Raw genomic sequence first — 27,876 nt, 5'->3', positions numbered from 1 at the left:
ACTTTGGGAGGCCAAGATGGGTGGATCACGAGGTCAGGAGTTCAAGACCGTCGACCAGCCTGACCAAGATGGTGAAAACCTGTCTCTACTAAAAATACAAAAATTAGCCCGGTGGGGTGGCGCGTGCCTGTAGTCTCAGCTACTCAGGAGGCTGAGGCAGAAGAATCGCTTGAACCCGGGAGGCGGGGGTTGCAGTAAGCCGAGATCGCGCCATTACACTCCAGCCTGGGTGACAGAGCGAAACTCCGTCTCTCTCTCTCTCTCTCTCCTCTCTCTCTCTATATATATATGAAACACATGACATTAGTCTTGGTGCCAAATTCTTAGATACAACATTAAATGCATGAGCAACAAAGAAAAAAAACAGAATAATTTAACTACACTACACTTCAAAATTTCTGCATATTTAAGTAAACATTTAATAGAGAAATAATGCCTCCTATAAAATGGATGAAAATATTTACAAATTACATGTGATAACAGTGAATATCCAAAAAATATAAACAACTTTTAAAACGGAACAATAAAGTTAAATAACTTTATTTAGAAATACACAAATTAAAATAAATTTTCATAAAAAAACACAAATAAAAAAAATTTGAAAGGACACACAAAATTACTAATTTGTAGAGAAATGCATTAAAACCACAATGAAAACAAAATCCCCTCACACCCACTTAAATGGTCACTACCAATTTTTTAAAAACACCAAGTCGGTCGGGCGCGGTGGCTCACGCCTTGTAATCCCAGCACTTTGGGAGGCCGAGGCAGGCGGATCACGAGGTCAGGAAATCGAGACCATCCTGGTTAACACGGTGAAACCCCGTCTCTACTAAAAATACAAAAAAATTAGCCGGGCACGGTGGCGGGCGCCTGTAGTCCCAGCTACTCGGAGAGGCTGAGGCAGGAGAATGGCGTGAACCCGGGAGGCGGAGCTTGCAGTGAGCCGAGATCGCGCCACTGCACTCGGGCCTGGGCGAAAGAGCGAGACTCTGCCTCAAAAAAAAATAAAAAAAAAAAAAGTAAAAAAATAAAAACATAAAAACACCAAGTCTGTTGATAATGCAATCAAAATGAAACCCTTGGATGGGCACAGTGGCTCACACCTTTAATCCCAGCACTTTGGGAGGCCGCAGGCAGGCAGATCACAAGGTCAGGAGTTCAAGACCAGCCTGCTTAACATGGTGAAACTGTCTCTACTAAAAATACAAAAATTACCCAGGTGTGGTGACGTGTGCCCGTAATCCCAGCTAGTCAAGAGGCTGAGGCAGGAGAATCGCTTGAACCCAGGAGGCAGAGGTTGGAGTGTGAAAAAAAAAAAAAAGAAACATATTGATTGTTGGTGGAAAGCAGGATGTACCCATTATTTTATAATGTCATAAATGTACTTTAAATAAAATTATTATCAAATACAGCAATTCCATTTATAAATCTGTATCTAAAATATGCATCATAGGACCCTGAAGACAAATTTGATACAATGGAGTATTATTCAACCTTAAAAAAAAAAAAAACTCGTCATATTTAAAGAGATTGTGTCAACTGAAATAAGCTAGTAATGAAATGATGAATGTTATGATTTCACTAAGATATATAAAATAGTCACGCTCATAAAAACAGAAAGTGGAAGGGTGTTTGTCAAGGGCTAGAGAGAGCATAAAATGGTCAAGTGTTACTTAATGGACATTGCATTTTAATTTTGCAAGATGTAAAATTTCTAGAAGTCTTCTGCATAACGATGTTAATATAGTTAACAGGCCTGAAATATATAGTTTTTTTTTTTTTTTTTTTGAGACAGGGTCTCAATCTGTCACACAAGCTTGAGTGCAGTGGCACATTATGGCTCACTGTAGCCTTACACTCCCAGGCTCAAACAATCCTGCCCCTCAGTCTCTCAAGTAGCTGGGACCACAGGTACACACCATCATGCCTGGCTATTTCTTACATAAAAATGTTTGTAGAGAAGGTGTCTCCATATTTTGCCCAGGCTGGTCTGAAACTTTTGGGCTTAAGCAATCCTCCTGGTCCTGGCCTCTCAAAATCCTGGTCTTACGGAAGTGAGCCACCACCATGCCTGGCCCTGACATGTACATTGAAATAGATTTAAGAAGGTAAATTATATGTTATGTGTTTTTACAACAATTATTTTTGAAAAAACTAGAAAAAATAAAGAATTATAAATTTTCTTGAAAATTACCTTCAAATCACAAAAACTTTTTTTCACACAAAGGAAATACATATTCATCATTAAACACATGGTGAAAATAATGCTATTTCAAAGGCTACTCACTTAGACAAGATAAAACCAACATTGAAAATGAACTAAGAGGCTGGGCAAGGTGGCTCACACCTGTAATCCCAGCACTTTGGGAGGCAAAGGCAGGCAGATCACCTTAGGTCAGGAGTTCAAGACCAGCCTAACCAACATGAGAGAAACTCCGTCTCTACTAAAAGAAAAACACAAAATTAGCCGGGCATGGCGGCACATACCTGATATCCCAGGTATATGAGAGGCTGAGGCAAAGGAATCACTTGAATCCATCTCAAAAACAAAAAAGAAAAAAAAATGAGATAAGAAAGAATATATACAAGATAAGCTATAACCAAAATTGGGGTCATATTTGTAGACATAAAAACACACACATATATATAATTTGATTGTGACAGACATATGGCTCATTTATCTTTTAATTAAATCCCGCACTGACTTAAAGTATACAAACAGAATTGCAAATTGTCTAAAATTATAATACATAAGTAAAACCAAAAAACAATAAACTGATATTAAGAAACTTACACTAAAAACACACTAATGTAGAACTGCAAGAAAATAATGAAAGAAATGTTTACTCATAAAATCTAGTTGGCAGCATTAATGTACATTAACAAATAATTTGTCTAGAAAATTGCAATGTTTGACTAACTGTGCAGTCACGGAAGGCAGGCATTTTAAATTACTGGTATCTATTGTATGGCAATAAAATCCCAAAGAAAATGTAGTACAATCATAAATAGGAGATGCTAATGAGAAACTTAATAAATAAGCATTTAAAAGAAACTAGTATCAATTTTTATGTTTTAAATATGTGCTACTTTTACACAAAATAAAACTACTGTAATTCGTTTAGAACCAATTATAGCCTTAAATTGCTAAATTTTGTATATATTTAGCAAAATATGGTTAAAGCTTCATGTATAAAACAAATATTTGAGGAATAAATTGTTACTATTTAGTTATAGGCTGACAAAAGTGGCTGAAAATTCTGTAATTCCTATTTGCCTGCCTGTATACTAATTATCTAACTCAGGCACAACATGTACATTCTAGTATATTGTCCTAAATGTCTGAATCCAAAACTACAGACAAATTTGAAGTAGAAAATAAAAATAAAAATTTATATGGAGAGTGACATTATTAAGATAAAAAAATAAAAGGTGCCCTATTTGCTTATCTCCTGACAGCAAGAAAATTTGTCAGCCATTCCTGACAAAAATGCTTTTGTGAGAGAACCAGGCATCATGGTTCACACCTGTAGTGACAGCTACACGGTACATTAAAGTTGGAGAATTGCTTTCGGTCAAAATATTAAGACCTGCCTGGGTTATGTTGCAAGACCCCATCTCAAAAATAAGTGTCTTTAAGAGTGCTCTGAGAACCAGGAAGGGAGTTATGAAACTCTGCTGAAGCCCAAGATTGAAGGTAATCCTTTTTAGAAGACAAGCCCTCATTCAGGTGGCAAACTACAGGACTACTGTTTTTGGCAACAGACAAGAAAATGTTCCACCTAACTTGGTTCCACTGAGAATTTTGAACTGTACTCTGTAACCATCCCAAACTCTTCCCAGTCACAGTCTGGGGGAGGTCCTGTCCTTCCAGAGGCCTGGAGGAAGACACCCATTTATAGCCATGCTGGCAGGCCTGCAGACTTTGGCCTTTACTGTGGTCTCTGAAGCAGTTCCATGATTCAGTTCCAGCTCCCTGAGCCACAGTTCATGGCTGGTTCTGCCTATGTAGAAACCCAAAGTGACCTGAGAAAATCCTCTCTTGTACTCGATGAAAGCTATGCTCATCCACATCCTCATATAAAGCCCACCACATGCAGACCTGACTGCAGAAACCTGCCCTTGGGCCTGCCCTGCACAGCAAAGTCCTGAAGGATATTCACTCTGTCCAAAAATTAAATGAGAATTACAACTATCCAAGCCCCTTTTAACAACACAACTAAAGGTGGACCCTTGTGCAAACCCAGCAGACTTAAGACCAAACTACAACTCCTCTTCACTACAAACCCAGAGGACATTCTATCACTCTGAGGACCCAACAAAAATATTTTTACTTTCTGAAACCAGTTTATAAATACTTGAACAAGTGTTTGCTCCTTCAAGTTTACAGTACCAATGCAAAACTATTGTTTCTTATTGTCAATGCTTCTATTTTAACATAGCACTGAAAGTATGTGGAAGACGAAACGGTGAAAAGAAAAATATAGTCATTGAAATAGAAGACCAGTAAGTAAAATGTTGCTTTTTGTAGATCATGTAATCATATATATATAGATATATATATATATAAATAGTACTTTAAAACCTGTTTAAACTAATGAATATACTCAGTTAATTAGCAAAATGTAAAATTAACATACAAGAGTAAGTTATGGTTCCATACACTTAAAACAAACTATCTGATAAAATAGAGGAAAAAAAGTGTTAATTACAATAGCAAAGAAAAAATCAATTTTAGAACAAATTTAACAAAGGAGCTCATAAATCTTTTAGGTGAAAGATATATCAATGAAAAAAATTAGAACACAAATAAATTTAAAAATATTTTACTTTTATTGAAAGAAAAAGTATTGTGAAACTGTCATGTTATCCAAAGTGATTGACAGATTCAATAAACTATCAGAATTCCATTGTTTTTTATTCACAGTAATGAAAAATACAATCCTAAAATGTACATGAAACTACAAGAAACTTTGAATAGCCAAAGCAATCTTGAAGAAAAAGAACAAAGCAGAAAGACATCAAATTTATAATTTCAAACAATATTTCAAGACCACAGTAATGAAAACAGGATGAAATGTGCAGAAAAACAAACAAACAAACAAACAAAAAAAACCCAGTGGAACAGAAACCACTAATCTCACGCATTTCAGACATAATGCAAAAAGAGAACTTAAAAAACAGTTTAAAATAGAGTACCTCAAAATTATGCAGATATCTGTCTGTCCACAAAAACAAGAAAAAAGAAGTCAGATTGTGAACTCTTTTGTATGCCATGAACAGTACTCTGGCTGTCACTGTAAACTTGAAGAAAGATCATTGAAGGGAAAGTAGAATTCTTAGAGATTTTATAAGCATTAACAGAAGTGAGAGTATAATTAAAAAAAAAATTCAGGCTTCCCAGAAACTATTTCCTTTGGAACACAGCTTCTCAGATCACTTTAAAGACCTGCTTTCTTCTTGACTTTGGGCCTCTCATCCATGTCGTCTGTTGTATTCACTCTCACCTACCTGGGGGTTCATCCACCATCTCATGTCGCTTCATATTCCAGGGCTCTTTTCCTTGCTCCAGACAAGTAATCAGGTCTGGCTTAGAGACAGCAATACCTGTTTTATTAAAAATAACTAACATGAATCTTGCTCATATTCTCCAATTGCCACTTAGTAATGTGCTCAGTAAAGAGCATATAATAGAATATTCTAATCAATTTGTCCCAATATACTAATTTGTAACAGAAATGTTTAAATATTTAGAAGGTATTTTAATTCTATAGGTTCTTAATTTTACTGCTTGGTACTACTGAATCAAAAGTTGGTGATGGCATTAGATTTTAAGGTGTTAGTAACAGTATTTTATGCCACAAAACTTCTGAAATTACCACTAATCTAAAGTGAAGGACACAGATCAGCTCAGGAATGTGGAAACTTCAGGTCAAGATGAAACATCTTGAAGAAATTATTTTCTAGACAAACAAATCCCCAGGATTTTCTTGAAAACAGAAATCTGAAAGCATAAATTTCCAGAAAACATTCTATAAAAAAGAAATGAAGCCTGTAATCCCAGCACTCTGGGAGGCCAAGGTGGGCAGATCATGAGGTCAGGAGATCGAAACCATCCTGGTTAACACAGTGAAATCCCGTCTCCACTAAAAATACAAAAAAAACCCCAAAAAACTAGCCAGGCACGGTGGTGGGCACCTGTAGTCCTAGTTACTCGGGAGACTGAGTCAGGAGAATGGTGTGAACCTGGGACGCAGAGCTTGCAATGAGCCGAGATCTCACCACTGCACTCCAGTGTGAGCAACAGAGCAAGACTCTGTCTCAAAAAAAAAAAAAAAAAAAAAAAAAAAAGAAAAGAAATAAAATCATTAGTTTATATTAGAAATTTAGTATTAAAGTTTTCCTTACCCAGGAAGGCCAGGTTTCTGTAGTTCTCTAACATCACATTCCTATATAAATTCTGCTGTGCAGTGTCCAGACATTGCCACTCCTCCAGAGAGAATTCTATGGCCACATCCCTAAATGTCAACAGTCCCTGAAAAACACACACAAACACACATATTTACAAAGTGGCTATGGGCAGAATTTTTCATTTGACTCAAGGTAAAATCAGAAAGTGACTAGAACTGGTTCTGACTTATAAGGGTGGCTGAAATTATCCAATAAAATAATTGTCAACCCACAAACGTTTTGTAACGTATTCTCTAACTCTGAGAAAAGAGAGTGGCATAATATCTACAACATCAGTGTATATATGATAGTTGTCTAGATGATAAAAGTGTAAAATTGAGGGCATAAACACTAACAAGTACATTTTTTAGTGTTATATTTACATAATACAGAATGAGTTGTGTATTTTTTCAGGTGAAAAAGGCATAGTTGTTTATATATTTCAGACAAAATAGACATGTTGAGTTAGAAGGTACCACTCAAAATTTTTTTTTTTTTTTTTTTTTTTGAGACAGAGTCTCACTCTGTTGCCCAGGCTGGAGTGCAGTGGCGCAATCTCGGCTCACTGCAAGCTCTGCCTCCCGGGTTCCACGATTCTCCTGCCTCAGCCTCCCAAGTAGCTGGGACTACAGTTGCCCGCCACCATGCCCAGCTAATTTTTTGTATTTTTAGTAGAGACGGGGTTTCACCATGTTAGCCAGGATGGTCTCGATCTCCTGACCTCGTGATCCGCCTGCCTCGGCCTCCCAAAGTGTTGGGATTACAGGCATGAGCCACCGCACCCAGCCAGTACCACTCAAATTTTAATGTGTATGATAAACTAGACATCTTGTTAAGATTATTTTTTCAGGAGATCTGAAACAAAGTCCGAGTTACTGAATTTCTAAAAAGTTCACTAGTAATGCCAGTGTTTTGACCCCAAAAGACTATTCTGTCAAGCATCCAGTAAGTGGAATAGCCTGTGTTTTTTTCAGTTTTTCTGGCCTGTAAACAAAGATGAGAGCTTTCAATTACCTAAAAAAATCAATGCAAAGAAAACCTAAAAAAAAAGGGCAGCTGCCAGATTAAATGTGATGTTTTATGCACATCACCTGCATAAAGATACTTAATGATGAAGAGAAAAATAACTCTGTAGTGAAAAAATATGTAAGAGAGCTTATTAAGCAAGTGAGTTATTAATACCAATTGCACTAGGACAAGTTTCTATAGTGTGCTGATGCACCCAGAAGGACGCAGCATCACTACTGAGATACTGCCCCCACTAAAGTAAATTACAGTCTCAATTTAACCATAAGAAAATATCAGCTGCATGGAAAGTTCAAGATACAGGTACCTTCCGTGTTCTATAATTTTTAATAGTGATTTTAAGTACTTTCTTTAACACCCTAAAATAAGCAGGTATATCCTGATAATTTTTTCCAAACTTTCTGGGTAATAAATGCCATCCTGTTTAAATGAGCACTTTCTTAATCCCGTAATGCAGAGAGATAATAAACAAAACAGAACCTCAACATTATACGTTCTCCATCTTTACTAAGAATCCCAGGTTTTCTCCATAGAAAGAGATTATCCACACCTTTCCATGTTCAACAGCCACAAAGAGAACATTTTTAATATTGCAGATCACAAATTCATGGTGAGAATTCTGCATGGCACATTAAGAAGCCATCATGCAGAGAAGGCTCTGGTAGATAGAAAAGAAATATTTTTCAGAGATCCTTGACTATCATAAGCTTTTTTTTGAGATGGAGTTTTGCTCTTGTTGTTGCCCAGGCTGGAGTGCAATGGCACAATCTTGGCTCATCACAACCCCTGCCTCCCGGGTTCAAATGATTCTCCTGCCTCAGCCTCCCAAGTAGCTGGGATTACAGGCATGCATCACCACGCCCAGCTAATTTTGTATTTTTTGTAGAGACAGGGTTTCTCCATGCTGGTCAGGCTGGTCTTGAACTCCCGACCTCAGGTAATCTGCCTGCCTCGGCCTCCCAAAGTGCTGGAATTACAGACGTGAGCCACCACGCCTGGCCTAGCATAAGCATTTTTAAAAGTAGTTAAGACAAACTCATTAGGGAGAAAAAACACAGGTATAGAAGTAAAAATTTGCCAGTACTAAACGCGTGGCATTCTACGAGGCAGAGTGGACACAGCTCTTGATCTGAGACATGTTTAGCTGAAGAAAAGCCATTTTTTCTCTTTCTCCTCCTCCTCTCGAATTCTTTCTCAGATGAGATTTTCTGGACTAATTATATCTGTATCTTGAGAATTTGCCTTTAATAATTTGAGCACCACATGTTTACCTGTTACCACCATACCCAAAGGCAGAAGGCCCAAGACACAAAAACTCTACCCACTTCTGTCCTGAATAACAGAAAAGATTCAGGAACAATGAGCTGTTCCACAGAGATAAAAATATAAGTTTCTCTCTTTTTTTTTTTTTTGTCCTCAGGTGCCCTCCCCTGCTACAGACACCAGCAATTTCTGCTACAGTAATACAAATATTGGCCACACTGTCCCATCCTTACCAAATCCAAATAGAACAGGTTCCTGGACCACCCTTTGGTGCAATGATGGAACTTAACTCTCATGAATGTATCTTGAACTTCTCATACTTGATTCTGGCACCTTAGAGTCACATGAGGCACTTAATTAAAACAAATAGATGCTTTCTTCAGAACATTAAACAGAAACTGTGAAAAGGGCACAAGAGATTGCTGCAAATTGGCCATGTGACTCTAATTAGAAGCCTGAGCTTATAACCACTTACCTAAGCATTGCCACTCAAGCTTTAATTAGCTTATAAATCACTTGGTAAACTTGGCCCCACTCTATGTAATGTGATTCTGCAGGTTTGGAAATGGTCAATAAATGGGTGTTCTAAACAAGTCCCCCGTCAGTGCTGATGTCACTCTCTCTGGGCTCATTATTAGCATTTGTTAGAAAAATGAGGCACAACACAGAGTCCCTTACACTCAGCACTCTTGTCACAACATAAATACTTCTGATACAAATGAAGACAACCATTCTCTATCTTGAAGTATATTACTTGCTGGCTCTTTAAAGTTCACAAAGAAAAGAGAAAACAGCAATTTCTTAGTAAGTCTGCATTTGGAAAACAACATGTGCACATGTACGAATGCAATGTTTATTAAGCAGGTACTATGTGCTCAATAGGATGTTATAGAGCACTGTGATAACTCATTATTTGATTTAATTCTAATAATACCCTGTGAGTTGATACTAAGTGTTGAATAATTCCAAAGATTTAGAATAAGGACCCAGCATTTTTATTTCTTCTTCTGTTTTCCTGTCACTAATTTTTTTTAAAAAATGCATAGAATAAAATCTAAATATAGACAGATGAGAGGGATATAGATAGAGTGTAATGTAATTTAGATGAATTATTATGTTTATATTTACTATTTTGTGACTTGTGAATCAACTACTGTATCTGCAAGAACAGAAAACAGGTTGCTAAATGGAATGTCTCTGCAAACACTGGTTTTAACAAAAAGTTAAAAAATTAAGACCCTATAATACATATATTTTCCATTTATCTGCTTTTGGGTTTCAGAAAATTGTGAGAACCAACTCTAAAAAGGCAAAAGGAGTCATCACCCAAAACTCTGATCTCTTCTAATTAGTTCTGTGAGGCAAGACTCCAGGGTAGGGCCAGACCTAAATAAGGCCTTCAAAAAGGGTGAATCTAAACAGGGCTGAAACAGGGTGTGGAGTTGATGTAAAATTCTGTTCTTTATGCCACTGGGGAGTATTTTTAGTTCTGTTTCTTTTTTTAAACTTAACTTAAAAACAAAAAACAAAAAAACAAAAACTTAAATCTCAGAGTTTGTGTAATTTTAATCTTTTTTAGCCCCACTGCCCTTTCAATTTTATATTACATATTAATAAGCAATTTAAACAAATCCGTTAAGGTTTTCTAGAATGATTTTTTAGACGATAAATAAGTATTTTTAGCAGGGCATAAAAAATACAAATAATAACTCTTTTGTTTATTAGTATATGTTCAGGTGTAGACATCAGAAGTCACAAAAATATAAAGAAAACAGCCCAAATAAAGGCCATATTTTTGCACACATCTATTTATTGTACCCACCATATGATGCATAATTAAACCACTTATCCAGTTGCTAGTCTAGACTAAAAGTTCTTGCATGGTAGGGACCATGACTGCTTCATCTATTTTTCTAATGACTATATGAATTGGAAGTAATTAGTTTATTTGTTTGAGTCTCCAGACTTCCTCATCATTTTTCACTCAAGTACCAGGGAACTAGAGAAACTCTCATCTGGGTACCAACCAAAGATATCTCTTGTATGAGGGGAGGAGCAAACACAGGATGACTCACTTCTTTTACACTAAGATAGAAGCAAAATTAACCACTCTTGTCAGCCTGACACAATTCTTTTCTGGAGATTCTCAAATGTCTCAAAGACACCTAGGTGACTGTGAGAGCATTTCCAGTGACCCTGGGCTGATGGTCCAATAACAAGCCAGCAGAAGAGACTCAGGCTGATTCTAAACAGAAAATGAAACTACCAAATAGGCAGAGACACAATTCTGCCTGCATATTTAGGTGACAGCATGCATTTTACAGCATAACTGTTGAGTTGACTGGAGCCTGAGAGGGAAAGTCCCCTCTAGAGTAAAGCTTGGTTGGCACCTTATGTGTTTATATTGTCTGGTAATTCTACACAGTGTTTGGGAAATATAATTTTTATTAATTTTCTTCAGCACCAGAGAAACCACAGTAATAGAACAGAAAGAAAACTGTTTCATTACACAATTAAATCTGATGTCACATGTATTACAATCCATCTGCTTAAGAGATTGAAAAGAAATAAAGACGGTTACCATAATTAGCTCACAAGTAGAAGAATTTACAGCACCATGTCATAGGTAGTTCATCCTAAATTCACCTGGTCATTGGGAAGGTCATCCATGTGTGCTAATCGGTTATATTCAATGACAAAATAAGCTTTTCACATCTTCATGGCAGAAGGCAGTTTTGCAACTTGAAGCCAGGTGCCTGCTTAAGGTAGACTTTCACTCTGCTACAAAAGTGGTTGAATAGGGTGCTATCTTTTTGGCTACTTGCATTTTAAAGCAGTGGCTCTCTACTCCCTGAGGACTGGACTAGTGCACTCCTGCTTCCCCTCTTCTGGTGACCAGTGTCCTCTTTTGTTTCCTACCATCTGCCACTGTGGTACAGTCCACAGCACAGGGCTCACAGCTGGCAGCTCACATCTTAGGTGAACGACAATTGCCACAGCAGCACTTTAGTGTCACACCAAAGAGTGAAGTCTGGCCGGGTGCAGTGGCTCATGCCTGTAATCCCAGCACTTTGGGAGGCCGAGGTGGGCAGACCATGAGGTCAGGAGTTCAAAAGCAGCCTGGTCAACATGGTGAAACCCCGTCTCCACTAAAAATAAAAACAAAAAATTTGCTGGGCATGGTGGTGGGCACCTGTAATCCAAGCACTTGGGAGGCTGAGGCAGGAGAATCCCTTGAGCCTGGAAGGGGGAGGTTGCAGTGAGCCGAGATTGCACCATTGCACACCGGCCTGGGCAACAGGCCGTCTCAAAAAAAAAAAAAGAGTGAAGCCTGAGCTGCAGAAAGAGAGCCTGCAGGCCTCCTGGGTAGAATTGCACCTTCACAATAATGGGAATGCGAGCATTATCTAAGCCACAGTTTCAATTTATAATGGTGACATGGAAAATATACTGCTGGATTTCCAGCATGCATCCAGATAGAGATAGCTCCAAGAGTTCTCACTGTGACAGCCCACGTCTTTCATAGACATTATGGGATACTAATAGGGCTTCTAAAACAGATATACAAAGCGTTCGAAAGAAAAAGAGCTCTCACTCCGAGAAAGATTATATTGAGAGAAAAAAAAGAAGTTAAAAGCATCTTAAGAAAAAACTGAGATTACATATAAGATTGATCAAGTCGGCCAGAAAATATTCCTCTAAAAATAATTTCTCTCTAAATATCCAAAGTGCATAGCTACTTACAGCATGAGAAACATGAGTGTTATGAAGAAAGGGGGCACATTATCAGCAGAATTTTAGAAGATTTTTTTCTATCTCTGCTACTCTCTAATCTGCTGCCCATTAAATGTCGACTCTATATAGAAATATATCTGATAACTACCATCTGCACTTTTTGACAAAAAAATTAAAACTTGACTGTGTTAATATAATGGAATATACATGAGCCTGCAACATAACTAACTAAATAGCTATACAGTTTTGGGGTGGCCAAATCACCTGCCTTTATTTGTCCTGTAATAGCAGCATTTCAATTTCTGAAATGAAAGGCACTAAAATTATACTTACCTATAACTATCCCTGTTGGTTAAATTAATAAGCATATCAGACTAATATCTACTGTAATGATTTGGTAGTAAATTTTCTTTGGATATTCGATATAAATATGTAATTATGAATAATTTTAATATACTACTCATAATGTATGTAGGATTTTAAAAAATTTTCTGAAACTATAATTCAGTTGAAAAACTACATTTCAAAAGTATGAATCACAATATTAAAACAACTATTTAAGGAATTCATTCAAAGTAAATATTGTAGCTTTATATTCATACTCTTGTAGAAAATACTATTGAATGTATATGAATGCAGGTTGTCTACAAACATTACACATAACTATGCTAATGGTACTGAAGTAATAAATAGAAACAAAGGTATGGCAACACACTCCACTTTTCAGTTTATAAAGTGAACTCTTTTTTTCTTTTTCTTTTTTTTTTTTTTTGAGACTGAGTTTTGCTCTTATTGCCCAGGCTGGAGTGCAACGGCATGCTCTCGGCTCACCTCAACCTCCACCTCCTGGGTTCAAGTGATTCTCCTGCCTCAATCTCCCGAGTAGCTGGATTACAGGCAAGCGCCACCATGCCCAGCTAATTTTGTATTTTTAGTAGAGACGAGATTACTCCATGTTGGTCAGGCTGGTCTATAACTCCCAACCTCAGGTGATCCGCCTGCCTTGGCCTCCCAAAGTGCTGGGATTACCAGCTTGAGCCACCATGCCCAGCCATAAACTGAACTCTTTTTGCTTTTGTAGTATAAATACTTTAGCCTGCAAATAATTATCATGGATAATCAGGTTTCTGTCAAACAACTTACTCAGTATCTTTTAGTCTTTATAATTCTTTATTGCTAAATTTAATCCTATTTTTATGCTCAACTTTTGTGTGCTATTGGAATGAGCGTTACTCTGAACAAATCTGTCAACTTTAAAAGACTAAAAATCATAAGAACAATCTTTTGCCAAAGCAAAAACGAAGCAATTAATCTCAGGTCCCAGATAAAGACAATCCTGAGACAAAAAAAAAAAAAAAAAAAGACGAAGTTTTATTTAGCTATTATTTGACTTACATATATTTCAAAAAAAGGGAGACAAAAATCTATACATAATCTAAATGTTATAAGAAAAGAGATTTTAGTAAGATATTTTCTCTTACTTTTATGTAGACTAATTAAGCCTCTTATTTCTAATTTATATTTTCTTTTACAACAGCCAGGTCTCTAAATATGTTCTTGAACTCTTGGACACCTAAATTTTGCACACTGTGTGCACATGAAAGAATGTTTATGGAAGAAAAAACAGAAAAGAGAAAGGTGTTAAATAAAATTCATAGGTTCAGATGAATAAAGCGTGTTCTCAGAGACCTATGAAGAGATTTAGATTCAGACACAATAATAGTGGGAGATTACAACATCCCACAGGCACTAATAGACAGATAATTGAAGAAGCAAATTAACAAAATATGAGAACCTAAACTCAACACTTGACCAAATATTCCTAATAGGTATCTACAGAACTCTTCATCTAAAAATAACATAACATACATTCTTCTCATCACCACGTGGCACATACTCTAAAACTGACCACACAATCAGAAATAAAAAAATCCTCAGGAAATTCAAAAATCTCAAAATTATACAAACCAAACACACAGAGATATTACCACTGACCCCACAAAAATATCTTGAAGTCTACTATGAACACCTCTGTGGACACAAACAAGAAAATCTAGAAAAAATGAAAAAATTATTAAGGAATACATCCTTCCCAGAATGAACAAAAAAGAAATCAAAGCCCTAAATAGATGAACAAGAAGCTCAAAAACTGAACTGTAATAAACAGCCTACCAACCAAATAAAGCCAAGGACCAGACATTTACAGTTGGATTCTACCAGACGTACAAAAAAGTGGTCTGTACAAAAAAGTGCTGGTATTATTCCTACTAAAACTGTTTTTAAAAAATTAAGAAAATGTAACTTCTCTCCAACTCATTATATAAGAACAGTATTATTCTGATACCAAAACCTGGCAGAGATAAAACAAACCAAAAAAATTCAGGCCAATATCTTTGAACAATGATACAAAAATCTTCAACAAAATCCTGACAAAATCCAGCAGCATATCCAAAAGCTAACCCACTATGAGCAAGTCGAATTTATTTGGGGAATGTAAGGTTGGTTCAACATATACAAATCAACAAATGTGATTCATCACATAAAAAGAACTACTAAAGACAGAAACCACAAGATTACCTCAATAGACGCAGAAAAAGCTTCTGGTAAATTTTAACATCTTTCATGTTAAAAATCCTCAAAAACTTAGGCATTGAAGGTACGTGCTTTAAAGTAAGTTATCTATGACAAACCCTCAGCCCCAACATACTGAATAAACAAAACCTGGAAGCGGATGGGTACAGTGGTTCACTCCTGTAATTTCAGCAATTTGGGAGGCCAAGGCAGGTGGATCGCCTGAGGTCAGGAGTTTGAGATCAACCTGGCTGACATAGCAAAACTCCATCTACTAAAAATGCAAAAATTGGCCAGGTGTGGTGGCGAGTGCCTGTAATCCCAGCTACTCAAGAGGCTGAGGAAGGAGAATCGCTTGAACCCAGAAGGGAGAGGCTGCAGTTGGCTGAGATTGTGCCACTGCACTCCAGCCTGAGAGACAAAGGGAGACTATCTCAAAAAGGAAAAAAAAAAAAAAAAAAAGCTTGCAGCATTCCTCCTTGAAAACTGACACAAGGCAAAGATGCCTTCTCTTAACACTACTATTCAACATAAAATTGGAAGTCCTGGTCAGAGCAGTCAGGCAAAAGATAAAAATAAAAGGCATTTGGCTGGATGCAGTGGCTCACCCCTGTAATCCCAGCACTTTGGGAGGCCAGGGCGGGTGGATCACGAGTCAGGAGTTCGAGACCAGCCTGACCAACACGGTGAAACCCTGTCTCTACTAAAAATATAAAAATCAGCCAAGCGTGGTGTCACGTGCCTGTAATTTCAGCTACTCACGAAGCTGAGGCAGGAGAATCGCTTGAACCTGGGAGGCGGAGGTTGTAGTTAGCGAGATCGTGCCACTACCCTCCAGCCTGGGTGACAAAGCAAAACTCCATCTAAAAAAAAAAAAAAAACATTAAAATAAAAATAAAAGGCATTTAAAAAGGAACAGAGGAAGTCAAACTATCCCTGTTTGCAGAGAGCAGGATTCTACATCAGGAAAACCATAGAGTCGTGGCAGAATAGCTCTTTAAACTTACAAATAACTTCAGTATAATTTCAGGATACAGCCCTCCGTGCCCACCCGATCCCGGGCTGCGAGGGACCTGGGGAGCTGCAGCCTGGCCAGGGCAGTGCACTCAGGTAGCCTCGCTTCCCTGCGGGTCACCGCCCACCACGCCGGAACCACGCACAGCTAGAGCCATTTCTGAAGCCACTTGAGAAAAATGATGTAACAGTTCCTATTGAAAAAGATTCTTCAGAAACATATACCATCTGTGAAAAAAGTTGCCCTATTTTCCGTTTGCAAAATAGACATTCTCAAATTGCAAAATGCCAGCCAAGGCCCCAATTTACCTGAATGCAACCAATAACAAGAAAGGAAAGAAATTTAAACTGAGACATTCTGTCTCCCGATATCATCAGTCCCCCTCTTGGAGACTTTTGCCACACCATCCAAATCGGCAAAGAGGGCCAAGCATGACGTCTTTGGAGATATTTCCTTACTTCAAGGGAACAATGAGCTTTTACCTGGAAACTAGGAGAAAGCACACCTGGGTCCGTTCCCTGGGCATAGTAAGTTCTTCTGGGCCAACAGCACCTCAGACTCTGTGTTCACAGAAACACCCTCCTCAGTGGTCAAAAATACCATCTCCCTCACGATCACTGGAGGGTCCCAAGCTCTCATGTTGCTCTTATTGTCACCAGTGAACTTTAATTCCAAACAGGAGTCCTTTGGGCCAGCAAAGTTGCCAAGGCTTAGCTGCGAGTCCGTCATGGAGGAAAAAGGTCAGGAGAAAAGCAGTCTGTTGGAGAATGGGACAGTCCACCAGGGAGACAACTCGTGGGGCTCCAGCGGTTCTGCATCTCAGTCCAGACAGGGCAGGGACACCCACTCCTCCAGCCTGTCCAAACAGTACCCCGACGGCCAGCCGAAGACATGTTTCACCATCCCACATCATGAGAGCTCATCAAGGGAAAGACTAAATCAGGAGTCCCTCTCTGACCTTACAGGTTCCCTCCTCTCCTTGCAGCTTGATATTGGGCCCTCGCTTTTGGATGAGGGGCTGAATGTCATGGAAAAAAATAAGTAACAGGATGCCAACTTATTTCCTTTGGGGTAGAAGGTACAAAAACAAATTAAACTAACCGCAGTTGAACAGAAGGGCTTCCGAAGCTGTATTTGCAGTTTTGTGATGGATTTTCTAAAATAATATTCTTATATTTTTATTTTTTACCTGTTATGCCTTGTTTGCAAAAACAATTTAGAAAAAAAAAAACAAAACACCTGTCTTGGCAAAACGAGGAAATCCGTCAGTCAGAACCCATTTTCAGCAGGCATTGGTGATGTTTGGCTCACATATTGTTTGCAGACACACAAGAAATCTGGCTTGGCCAGGATTGGCACTAGCTACGAAGGGCTGGGCAAGTCACATTAGAAATTTACAGAACTTTACAGCACTCCAACATTTTCTGAGCAAGAGGAAGTAAAAACGTATTTAACACCTCAGCCTTTTTTCTAGACTCTTTTCTATATATTGCTTGGGCTCACCATAGAGAATTCTCCAGTGTTAAAACTTTCCTGTTTTCACATTTGAACTTTATGGGTTTTGGAGATTTTCTCGTAGTTCTTATATATCCCTATATATTATATCTATATTGCAAAATTTTAACTGTCAGCTACATGTTGGTAAGATACGGGCAAAGTATTACTGTAACTAAGTTATTTTTAAAGTAAAAATATATTTTTACATGCCTTTGGAAAAAAATAATTTTAGGATACAAAATAAATGGACAAAAATTAGTAGCATCCCTGTGAATCAACAACATCCAAGCCAAATATGAATCATAAACATAATCCCATTCACAATTGCTACAAAAAGAATAAAATATCTAAGAATACAGCTAACCAGGAAGGTGAAAGATCTCTATAAGAATTACAAAACAATGCTTAAAGAAGTCAGAATGGCACAAATGGAAAACAACTTTATGCTCATAAATAGAAAAAATCAATATGATAAAAGTGATCATACTGTCCTGCAAAATTTAGATTTAATGCTATTCAATATCAAGTGACCAAAATATTTTTAACAGAATGAAAAAAAGACTGTTGTAAAATTCATATAAAACCAAAAAAGAGTCTGAATAGCCAAAGTAAACATAAGCAAAACAATAAAGCTGAAGGCATTACATTACCTGTTTTCAAATTATACTACAAAGCTACAGTAAACAAAGCAACATGGAACTGGTACAGAAACAAACTCATAGATGAATGTAACAGAATAGGGAGCCCAGAAATAATGCCACACACTTACAACCATCTGATCTTCACCAAAAGTAACAATAGAAATGTGGAAAGAATTCCCTGTTTAATAAATGGTTGTGGAATAACCAGCTAGCACAAACTGGACCCCTTTATTACACCATACACAAAAATCAACTCAAGATTAATTAAAGACTGAAATGTTAATTTTAAAATGATAAAAAACCCTGGAAGATAACTGAAGAAATACCATTCTAGATATAGAAACTGGCAGAGATTTCATGATGAAAATACCAAAAGCAATTTCAATGAAAGTAAAAATTGACAAATTGGACCTAATTAAACTAAAAATCTCCTTCAAAGAAAAGGAAACTATCAACACAATAAACAGACAACCTACAGAATAACAGAAAATATTTGCAAACTATGCTTCTGACAAAGGTCTAATATCCAGAATCCATAAGGAACTTAAAATTAAGTTTACAAGAAAAAAATACCTCATTAAAAAGTAGACAAGAAACATGAAAAAGATGTTTTTCGAAAGAAGACAAATATTTGGCTAACAAGCATATAATAAAATGCTCATCAATAATCATTAGAGAAATGCCAAGAAAAACCATGAGATGCCATCCACACCAGTGAGAACAGCTATTAAAATGTCAAAAAATAGATGCTGTCAAGGTTTCAGAGAAAAGGGAATACTTATACATTGCTGTTAACAGTGTACGTTAATTCAACCATTGTAAAAAGCAGTGTGGCAATTCCTCACAGAACTAAAAACAGAATTACCATTTCACCAAGCAACCTCATCATTGGGTATATACTCAAAGAAATACAAATTATTCTCTCATAAAGACACATGCACAAGGGTGTTCACTGCAGCACTATTCACAATCGCAAAGACATGGAATCAACTTGAATGCCTATCAATGGTAGACTGAATAAAGAAAATATGGTATGATCAGGCACAATGGCTCATGCCTGTAATCCCAGCACTTTGAGAGGCCAAGGCAGGTGGATTGCATGAGCTCAGGAGTTTGAGACCAGCCTGAGCAATATGGGAAAATCCCATCTATAAAAATGCATCTCTAAAAAAAATACAGTAAGAAAAATTAGTTAGGCATGGTGGCACACACCTGTGGCCCCACCTACTTGGAAGGCTGAGGAACAACAGTATTGCTTGGCCCACCACGATGGCTCATGCTTGTAATCCCAGAACTTTGGGAGGCCAAGGTGGGCAGATCACCTGAGGTCAGGAGTTCAAGACTAGTCTGGCCAACATGGTGAAACCCTATCTCTTCTAAAAATACAAAAATTAGTCGGGCATGGTGGTGGTGGGCATCTGTACTCCCAGCTACTCAGGAGGCTGAGACAGGGTAATCGCTTAAACCCGGGAGGCGGAGGTTGCAGTGAGCTGAGATGGCACCATTGCACTTCATTCTAGACAAGAGTGAGACTGTCTCAAAAAAAAAAAAAAAAAAAAAAAAAAAAAAAAGGCCGGGCACAGTGGCTCATGCCTGTAATCCCAGCACTTTGGGAAGCAGAGGTGGGCAGATCACTTAAGGTCAGGAGTTCCAGACCAGCCTGGCCAACATGGTGAAACCCCATCTCTATTAAAACTACAAAAATTAGCCAGACGTGGTGGCGGGCACCTGTAACCCCAGCTACTCAGTAGGCTGAGGCAGGAGAATTGCTTGAACCCAAGAGGCGGAGGTTGCAGTGAGCCAAGATTATGCTACTGCACTTCAGCCTGGGCAACAGAGTGAGACCCTGTCTCTAAAATAAAATAAAATATATAATAAAAAAATATGATACATAAACATCATGGAATACTGTGTGGTCATAAAAAACAAACAGAAAACAATAACCAAAAACATTGTTTTTGTATAATTCATATAAAACCAAATTGTAAAATTCATATAAAATCAAAAAAGAGTCTGAATAGCCAAAGTAAATATAAGCAAAACAACAAAACTGAAGGCATACATTACCTGTTTTCAAATTATACTACAGAACTACAGTAAACAAAGCAACATGGAAGTGGTACAGAAAAAACAAGATTATGCCCTTTATAGCAACATGAAGCTGGAGACCATTATTCTTGGAAAACTAACGCAGAGGCCAGACGTAGTGGCTCACGCCTGTAATCTCAGCACTTTGGGAGGCCGAGGCAGGCAAATCACCCGAGGTCAGGAGTTGGAGACCAGCCTGGCCATTATGGTGAAACCCCGTCTCTCTTAAAAAATACAAAAATTAGCCAGGCATGGTGGTGGGCACCTGTAATCCCAAGCTACTTGGGAGGCTGGGGATGGAGAATTGCTTGAACCCAGGAGGCGGAGGTTGCAGTGACCAAAGATCACGCCATTGCACTCCAGCCTGGGTGACAAGAGTGAAACTGTGGAGAGGAGGGGAGAGGGAGAGGGAGAGGGAGAGGGAGAGGGAGAGGGAGAGGGAGAGGGGAGGAGAGGAGAGAAAAGAAAAGAAAAACTAATGCGGAAATGGAAAACCAAATGCAGGTTATTTATAAGTAAGAGCTAAATAATAAAAACATGAACACAGAGGGGAACAACAGACACTGAAGCCTAGTTGAGGGTGGAGGGTGGCAGGAGAAACAGGGTCAGAAAAAATACCTCTTTGGTGCTATACTTAGTACCTTAGTTACAAAATAATCTATACACAAAACCACCATGACACAATTTTAGCTGTATAACAAACCTGCATGTGTACCCCTAAACCAAAAATAGAAGTTAAAAAAAAAAAACTCCCTGGGTGGGGAAGAGTACACTCCAGGTAGAAGGACTGGTTTGTGCTACAGATAGTGGCCCAGGTGGGGCTGTACTCTGATTTATTTCTGGGTCCATGCAGGCAGATGAGTTTATAAACAGGTGGTCCAGAACCCAGGCTGGTGGACAAAACAGGTTGCTGCTGCAGATTCAGCGTCTGGAGGTGGGAATATGCCAGAAGACTTGGAGACACTTCTGTAAAAGTTTTTGGCGAAAAAAACACTAGGATCAAAAATGCTGTAGTAAAATTCCTGAGTGTGGTTCCCTGTCCTGGGAGAGGTGTGGACACATTAATGTCTAGTGGGTATGTTAGTGAGTGGGTGAAAATCTTGTGGTGGTGGCTGCGGCAAAAGAGGATCTGCCATCAGAACTCCTTTCCTCTAAGTTTTAGGTCCTCTGTCATCCTGGAAGGGGAGCTGGAATCACAGAACAAGGCACAGTGTGACAGCCTGTGTAGAGAGCACAGCCTCTCATTCCTGGACACCCAGAGGTTTATTCTAATCCAGGAGTCTGTGATATCTTTCTTCTGGCACCAAATCTGTAGAGTTTGCTGAACACCAAGCAATTCTCCAACACCAACTTATTGTCTAACACTTCAATTCTGACACCACCAAGAGTCAGCACAGACCTTGATTCAGGGCTCAGTCCCACAACTTTGTCCTCACTGCAGATTCCAGTCACAAACTCTATAAGCCCATCTATGCTTCTGAGATACTGTTTAGAAACTGGGGACTCCCATAATGTTACTGAAATTTACTAATTTGTTAGAGCTACTCACAGAACTCAGCAGAACACTGTAGTCATATTTACCATTTTCACATAAAAGATACAACCCAGGACAGGCGCGGCAGCTGACTTCTGTAATTCCACCACTTCAGGAGGCTGAGACAGGCGAATCACCTGAGATCAGGAGTTCAAGACCAGCCTGACCAACATGGAGAAACCCTGTCTCTAGTAAAAATACAAAATTAGCCAGGCATGGTGGCACATGCCTGTAATCCTAGCTACTTGGGAGGTGGAGGCAGGAGAATCACTTGAACCCGGGAGACGGAGGTTGTAGTGAGCTGAGATTGTGCCATTACACTCCAGCCTGGGCAACAAAACTCTGTCTCAAACAAACAAACAAACAAAAAAAAAGGTACAACTCCAACAAAGTCATGTGAAAAAAATGTATAAGACCAAGAATAAAGGTGGAAAAAGATGAAGTACATAGATGATAAACAGGTGTGATTAATAAAATTCTCTGTCTTTTGTGTTCTCCAAGAACACTTTATTGGGGGGGGAACCCTTTTCATTATGATGTCTACCACCAACACGCCCGACTAATTTTTGTATTTTGAGTAGAGACAGGGTTTCACCATGTTGGCTGGGCTGGTCTTGAACTCCTGACCTCAGGTGATCCGCCCACCTTGGCCTCCCAAAGTTCTGGGATTACAGGCATGAGCCATCGTGGTGGGCCAAGCAATACTCTTGTTCCTCAGCCATCCAAGTAGCTCTGACCACAGGCGTGTGCCACCATGCCTAACTAATTTTTCTTATTGTATTTTTTTTAGAGATGCATTTTTATAGATGGGATTTTCCCATATTGCTCAGGCTGGTCTCAAACTCCTGAGCTCACGCAATCCACCTGCCTTGGTCTCTCAAAGTGCTGGGATTACAGGCATGAGCCACTGTGCCTGATCATACCATATTTTCTTTATTCAGTCTACCATTGATAGGCATTCAAGTTGATTCCATGTCTTTGCCATTGTGCATAGTGCTGCAGTGAACACCCTTGTGCATGTGTCTTTATGAGAGAATAATTTGTATTTCTTTGAGTATATACCCAATGATGAGGTTGCTTGGTGAAATGGTAATTCTGTTTTTAGTTCTGTGAGGAATTGCCACACTGCTTTTTACAATGGTTGAATTAATGTACACTGTTAACAGCAATGTATAAGTATTCCCTTTTCTCTGAAACCTTGACAGCATCTATTTTTTTGCTCTCTTTTCTTACCTATTACACAGCCAGAAAAACACTTTGCGCATTTTCTACTTTTTCTCATTAAAAATAAGCTGACTTTGTCTTCAGTGGTAAACATAAAATACTTCTTAATCAAACTGAACTTGTTTGTTTTCTTCCCACAGGCTCCTGAACTTTGAGCTACCCTCAGTCTGAGCCACCATACAACCCCATTTTATGTTTATCCTAAGGATATGCTGACTTCAGGGTAAAACATTCTCAAAATCTGATTTTATTACCCTCCATTTAAACACTCCCCTCCTACCTCCTTACTAATCTTGTTTGCTTTTCCCTAGGAAAAAAAGCCATTGTCTGCCTAATCTTTGCAATCTTTAAAAATCTTATAGTCGCTACTTCCTCCTGTTGCAATACTCCTTTGAAATTCAAGTTTTTACATACATCTAACTTTTATTTTAAAAAGTCTAGAAACTGCCTCAAAACAATAACAACTTCATCTTCAGTAAGACCCTCCCAATACCCTTTTATATTAACATTATTAACATTAACTGCATCTGTGTGTGGGTTGCCAGCTTTCCAGGGCTCTGTAGATTGTCTCAGTATAGAGGCTTCTTCCATAGCTGAGGTGAGCAAACTGGGACATCTGCAGGGGAGGCTCCCCAGAAGGAACTAACTGGGTCTTTAAAAACCTCCTTTTGCAGGCTCAATATTAGACTTAGCTTGGAGTCCCTGGGTTTAAGCTTTAATTTCTATGTCAGAGTTATTAACTTGGTTTTTGAAACTATAACTAGGTGGTAGAATAACTCAGCAAAATTACGCAAACTGTTCATATAAGGGAAGAAAAGTTTAAGGTGCTTACATCTTATACCTCAGTAAGAAAAGCAAAAGTATTTATTCCTTTCAGACAATAAATATGTTATTATTTGTATCAAAAATCATGTAGCAAACAATTAGTCAGCCGGGCACAGTGGCTCATGCCTGTAATTCCAACAGGTTGGGAGGCCGAGGTGGGTGGATCACCTTAGGGCAGGAGTTCGAGACCAGACTGGCCAACATGGTGAAACCCCATCTCTACTAAAAATACACAAATTAGCCGGGCATGGTGGCAAGCGCCTGTAATCCCAGCTACTCGGGAGGCTGAGGCAGGAGAATCACTTTAACCCAAAAGGCAGAGGTTGCAGTGAGTTGAGATTGCACTACTCCACTCTAGCCTGGGTGACAAGAGAGAAACTCCGTCTCAAAAAAAAAAAAAAAAAAAGAAAAAAGAAAAAAAAATAGGCACATGGGAACACTTCTAGGAGATACCAAGTTTCATCACATAAAATTTAGCATTAAACTCAAAAATCAAAATATCAGGATATAGAACCAGGCACGGCAGCTCACATCTGTAATCTCAGCACTTTGGGAAGCCAAGGTGGAAGGACCATGAGGGCAGGAATTTGAGAGCATCCTGGGCCACATGGTGAAACGCCGTATCTACTAAAAATACAAAAATTAGCTGGGAGTGGTGGTGCACGTCTGTAATCCCAGCTACTGGGGAGGCTGAGACAGGAGAATTCCTTGAATGTCTGAACCCAGGAGGCAGAGGTTGCAGTGAGCTGAGAGCACACCATTGCACTCCAGCCTGGGCGACAGAGCAAGACTTCAACTCATAAAGAAAGAAATAAAAAACCCTTAGGTCAAAATAAGTGAAGAAAGCTTTTCAAGATACAGATATGTCTTCCTCATGTGTCAAGTCAGGCCATTCAATAAGATTGTCCTGCTCACTTAAGTGCTCAATAACCCCCTCTCAGGAGACTCTGAACTATGCCCCAGTGAGTGCCTCAGGCACATTATACTCTGCAAGTTCTTACACCATCTAACTGGGGTCAGTCTTTTCGTTTTTTTTTTTTGTTTGTTTGTTTTTTGTCTTTTGGAGTGCTAGGTATTTTTTTTCTAGAAATTTTTTTACTATTTTTCTTGCACTATTTTTCTGCCTCCTAAAGGAATCCAGGAGGCAGAAATTATTTGTTTTCTCCTCAGTACTAGTATCTGATTGGCTGACAAGCAATGTGTCTCTAAGAAATGAAAGCTGAATTGGGTGAAGGCAATATTAATGTCTCAAGGAATTAACTTTAAAAAAAAAAGTGCACCAGGAAATGCCTCTTAGCCTCAGGGCATCCACATCCACACTTGAGAAGCTAAACTCAATACCTCAGGTTGTCCTATGAGAGAATATGACCCAGAAGGTGATATTCACTAGACACTCTAGCACACATAGCCATGGTGGGTATCTTGGTTTATCCCCATACAGTACTGAAACCTAGGTCCCAAGAGAAAACTGAAGGGTGACTGAAGACACATCACCCTATAAAGTTTCCAAAAGGAAAACCTGACCCAAAAACATTCTGGTAAGATATCTGTGTCTAGGGAGAACAGATGAAAAAAACGCACAGAGATATTTTACAATACAGTGTCAGGAGATTATTCTTTGCTTTCTTCTCATAGGAAGTATTTACAAAAAGAAAACAAATCTTTTTAAATGTGCCATCAAATGCTTTGTCAAAAAACAAATTAATTGGCCAGATGCGGTGGCTCACGTCTGTAATCCCAACTCTTTGGGAGGCCGAAGTAGGCAGACCACTTGAGGCCAGGAGTTCGAGAGCAGCCTGGCCAACATAGTGAAACTCTGTCTGTACTAAAAATACAAAAATTAGCCAGACGTGGTTGTGGGCGCCTGTAATTCCAGCTACTTGGGAGACTGAGACAGCAGAATCATTTCAGCCCAGTAGGCGGAGGTTGTAGTGAGCCTAGACTGCGTAACTGCACTCCAGCCTGGGTGACAGAGCAAGGCTCTGTCTCAAAAATTAAAAATAAAAATGATTAAAATCAGTATCAAAACGGACACTACAGGACAAATAGTTGATAAAGTGAATTAGGGAGGGGAAATTGGCATTTGGGAATGTCAGACGAAACTGGAAATTTAGTATTTTACTGCAAGCCAGAGTTAGGCTGGAGGAACAGGGGATGAGGAGTGGACTTGAGGCCCTGCTTGAGACACATGTAAAAAATTCAGGGAAAAATCGTCCCCTTTGGAGTGTGAGAATAATTAAGTGGCAGGCAATTAGATTGAGGTGGCTCTAGTCCCCGGATTTCTACTTCTAAAAATAAAAATCTAAACTCAAGAGCATTTTCTGGTAAATTACTACATTGGCAGAAACAAAATTTAGGCTTAAGCAACTATAGACTGCCAATTAAGCTCTGATTACATAACCAGGATATTTCTACCTAGATTGTAAAAATTAAGAAACTAGGCCAGGCGCGGTGGTTCATGCCTGTAATTCCAGCACTTTCGGAGGCCAAGGTGGGTGGATCACCTGAGGTCAGGAGTTCGAGACCAGCCTGGCCAACAAGGTGAAACCCCGTCTCTCCGAAAAGTAAAAAAATTGGCCTGGTGTGGTGGCAGGGGCCTGTAATCCCAGCTACTAGGACTGAGGCAGGAGAATCGCTTGAACCCGGGAGGCAGAGGTTGCGGTGAGCCGAGATCACGCCACTGCACTCCAGCCCGCGCGAGAGAGCAAAACTCCTTCTCAAAAAACAAAACAAAAAAAACCTACATAACTGTACCTAGCAAATTACTGAATTTGGTTTTCTTTATCATGAACCTTATAAAAATATTTCCTTCAAGGCCTTTCATAGACCACAAATTACAAACCATAGCTGGGTGCTCTACAATGTTTGAATCACTCTGATTAATATTTTCGCGGTGACGCCCATAAATTTTTAATAGGAAAAAAGAGACCCTGGAAACCCCACGGACTAAAGCGCTTCCTATTCATGAGCCAGTACCCCGAGTCAGGATTCTCCCCTGACGACCTTCCCGTGATCCCTGCACAATCTGGGAGAGACGCGGCGCTGCGGGTGCAGAGCTGCCCAGAGAGGGCTCCAGGCCAGGGCAGTCACTGGGCAGGGAAGAGACAGGCCGCCCGGAGCCCGCCCGTCAGCACAGCCGCCATCTTATCGCTGAAGGGGACTGAGGCCGAGCTGGGCAAGGAGAACTCGGGGTACGGATTGTGGAGCTGACTGCCGGGAGGCCTGAGTCCCGCCACAGCCGCATCCCAACGGTTTCAACCAGCCCTGTTCCCTCTCTCGGGACGTCGCACCTGGCAGTCTCACCATTTCTAGGCTTCCAGGGGTTCTTGGCGTCTTAGCTGTGGCTCTCCAATACCTGCAGGTCACAAAGACACACAGGCTGGGCCTCCTGGAGCAGAGGACACAGAGCAGCGAAGTCGAGACCTGGAACTCCCGCGGCAGCGAGAGACAAAGGCCCCGCCACATCCCGGAAGCCGCCCTGTCTGCTCCAGCTTTGTGCCTGATTGGACAGTTCCCAGCCCAGCGTCCCTGATTAGATAACGTTTAAGACCCCGCCTTCTCAGGCCCTGAGTGACAGAAGATGTGATGAGACGTTGGGCTGAATGAGGAAAGAGTGACAGCCTAGGCTGCAGCCTTTTCAGGCAGGGCTTCCTCAGCTCAGCCAGGCCCACCTCAGAGCATGGGAAAATCCTCTCTCTTCTTTGCTCTCTTTTTCAATGTATTCAAAATGTGAACAAAAATATTTTATGTATATTAATGATACATAAAATTTTTGTTCCAGAGAAAATCAACTTTTTTTTTTTTTTGAGACGGAGTCTCGCTCTGTCGCCCAGGCTGGAGTGCAGTGGCGCGATCTCGGCTCACTGCAAGCTCCGCCTCCCGGGTTCACGCCATTCTCCTGCCTCAGCCTCTCCGAGTAGCTGGGACTACAGGCGCCCGCCACCACGCCCGGCTAATTTTTTGTGTGTTTTTAGTAGAGACGGGGTTTCACCGTGGTCTCGATC

The 27,876-nt window shown here is 39.5% G+C and overlaps 1 protein-coding gene and 1 pseudogene across 2 annotated transcripts in view; one reads left to right on the top strand and one right to left on the bottom strand.

The window, feature by feature from the left end:
* Window positions 1-27,404, bottom strand: part of LOC100587377 (zinc finger protein 91-like) — a 53,409-nt gene extending 26,005 nt beyond the window's left edge. For both annotated transcript variants that reach the window (XR_004031977.1, XM_030820298.1), the window contains exons 1-3: window positions 27,176-27,404; window positions 6,412-6,538; window positions 5,515-5,610 (exon numbers count right to left, since the gene is read on the bottom strand). Coding sequence is in view for 1 of the 2 variants with exons in the window: in XM_030820298.1 (XP_030676158.1) it covers window positions 5,515-5,610; window positions 6,412-6,538; window positions 27,176-27,337 (385 nt within the window). In the remaining variant the exon portion in view is untranslated. The remainder of the gene's footprint in view (window positions 1-5,514; window positions 5,611-6,411; window positions 6,539-27,175) is intronic.
* LOC101179276 lies at window positions 16,348-17,108 on the top strand (annotated as a pseudogene).
* Window positions 27,405-27,876: the final 472 nt, after the last annotated feature.

Source organism: Nomascus leucogenys, chromosome 10 (assembly GCF_006542625.1).
Source record: "Nomascus leucogenys isolate Asia chromosome 10, Asia_NLE_v1, whole genome shotgun sequence".
Classification (NCBI taxonomy): Eukaryota; Metazoa; Chordata; class Mammalia; order Primates; family Hylobatidae; genus Nomascus; species Nomascus leucogenys.
This window is presented reverse-complemented; position numbering and strand designations above follow the sequence as displayed.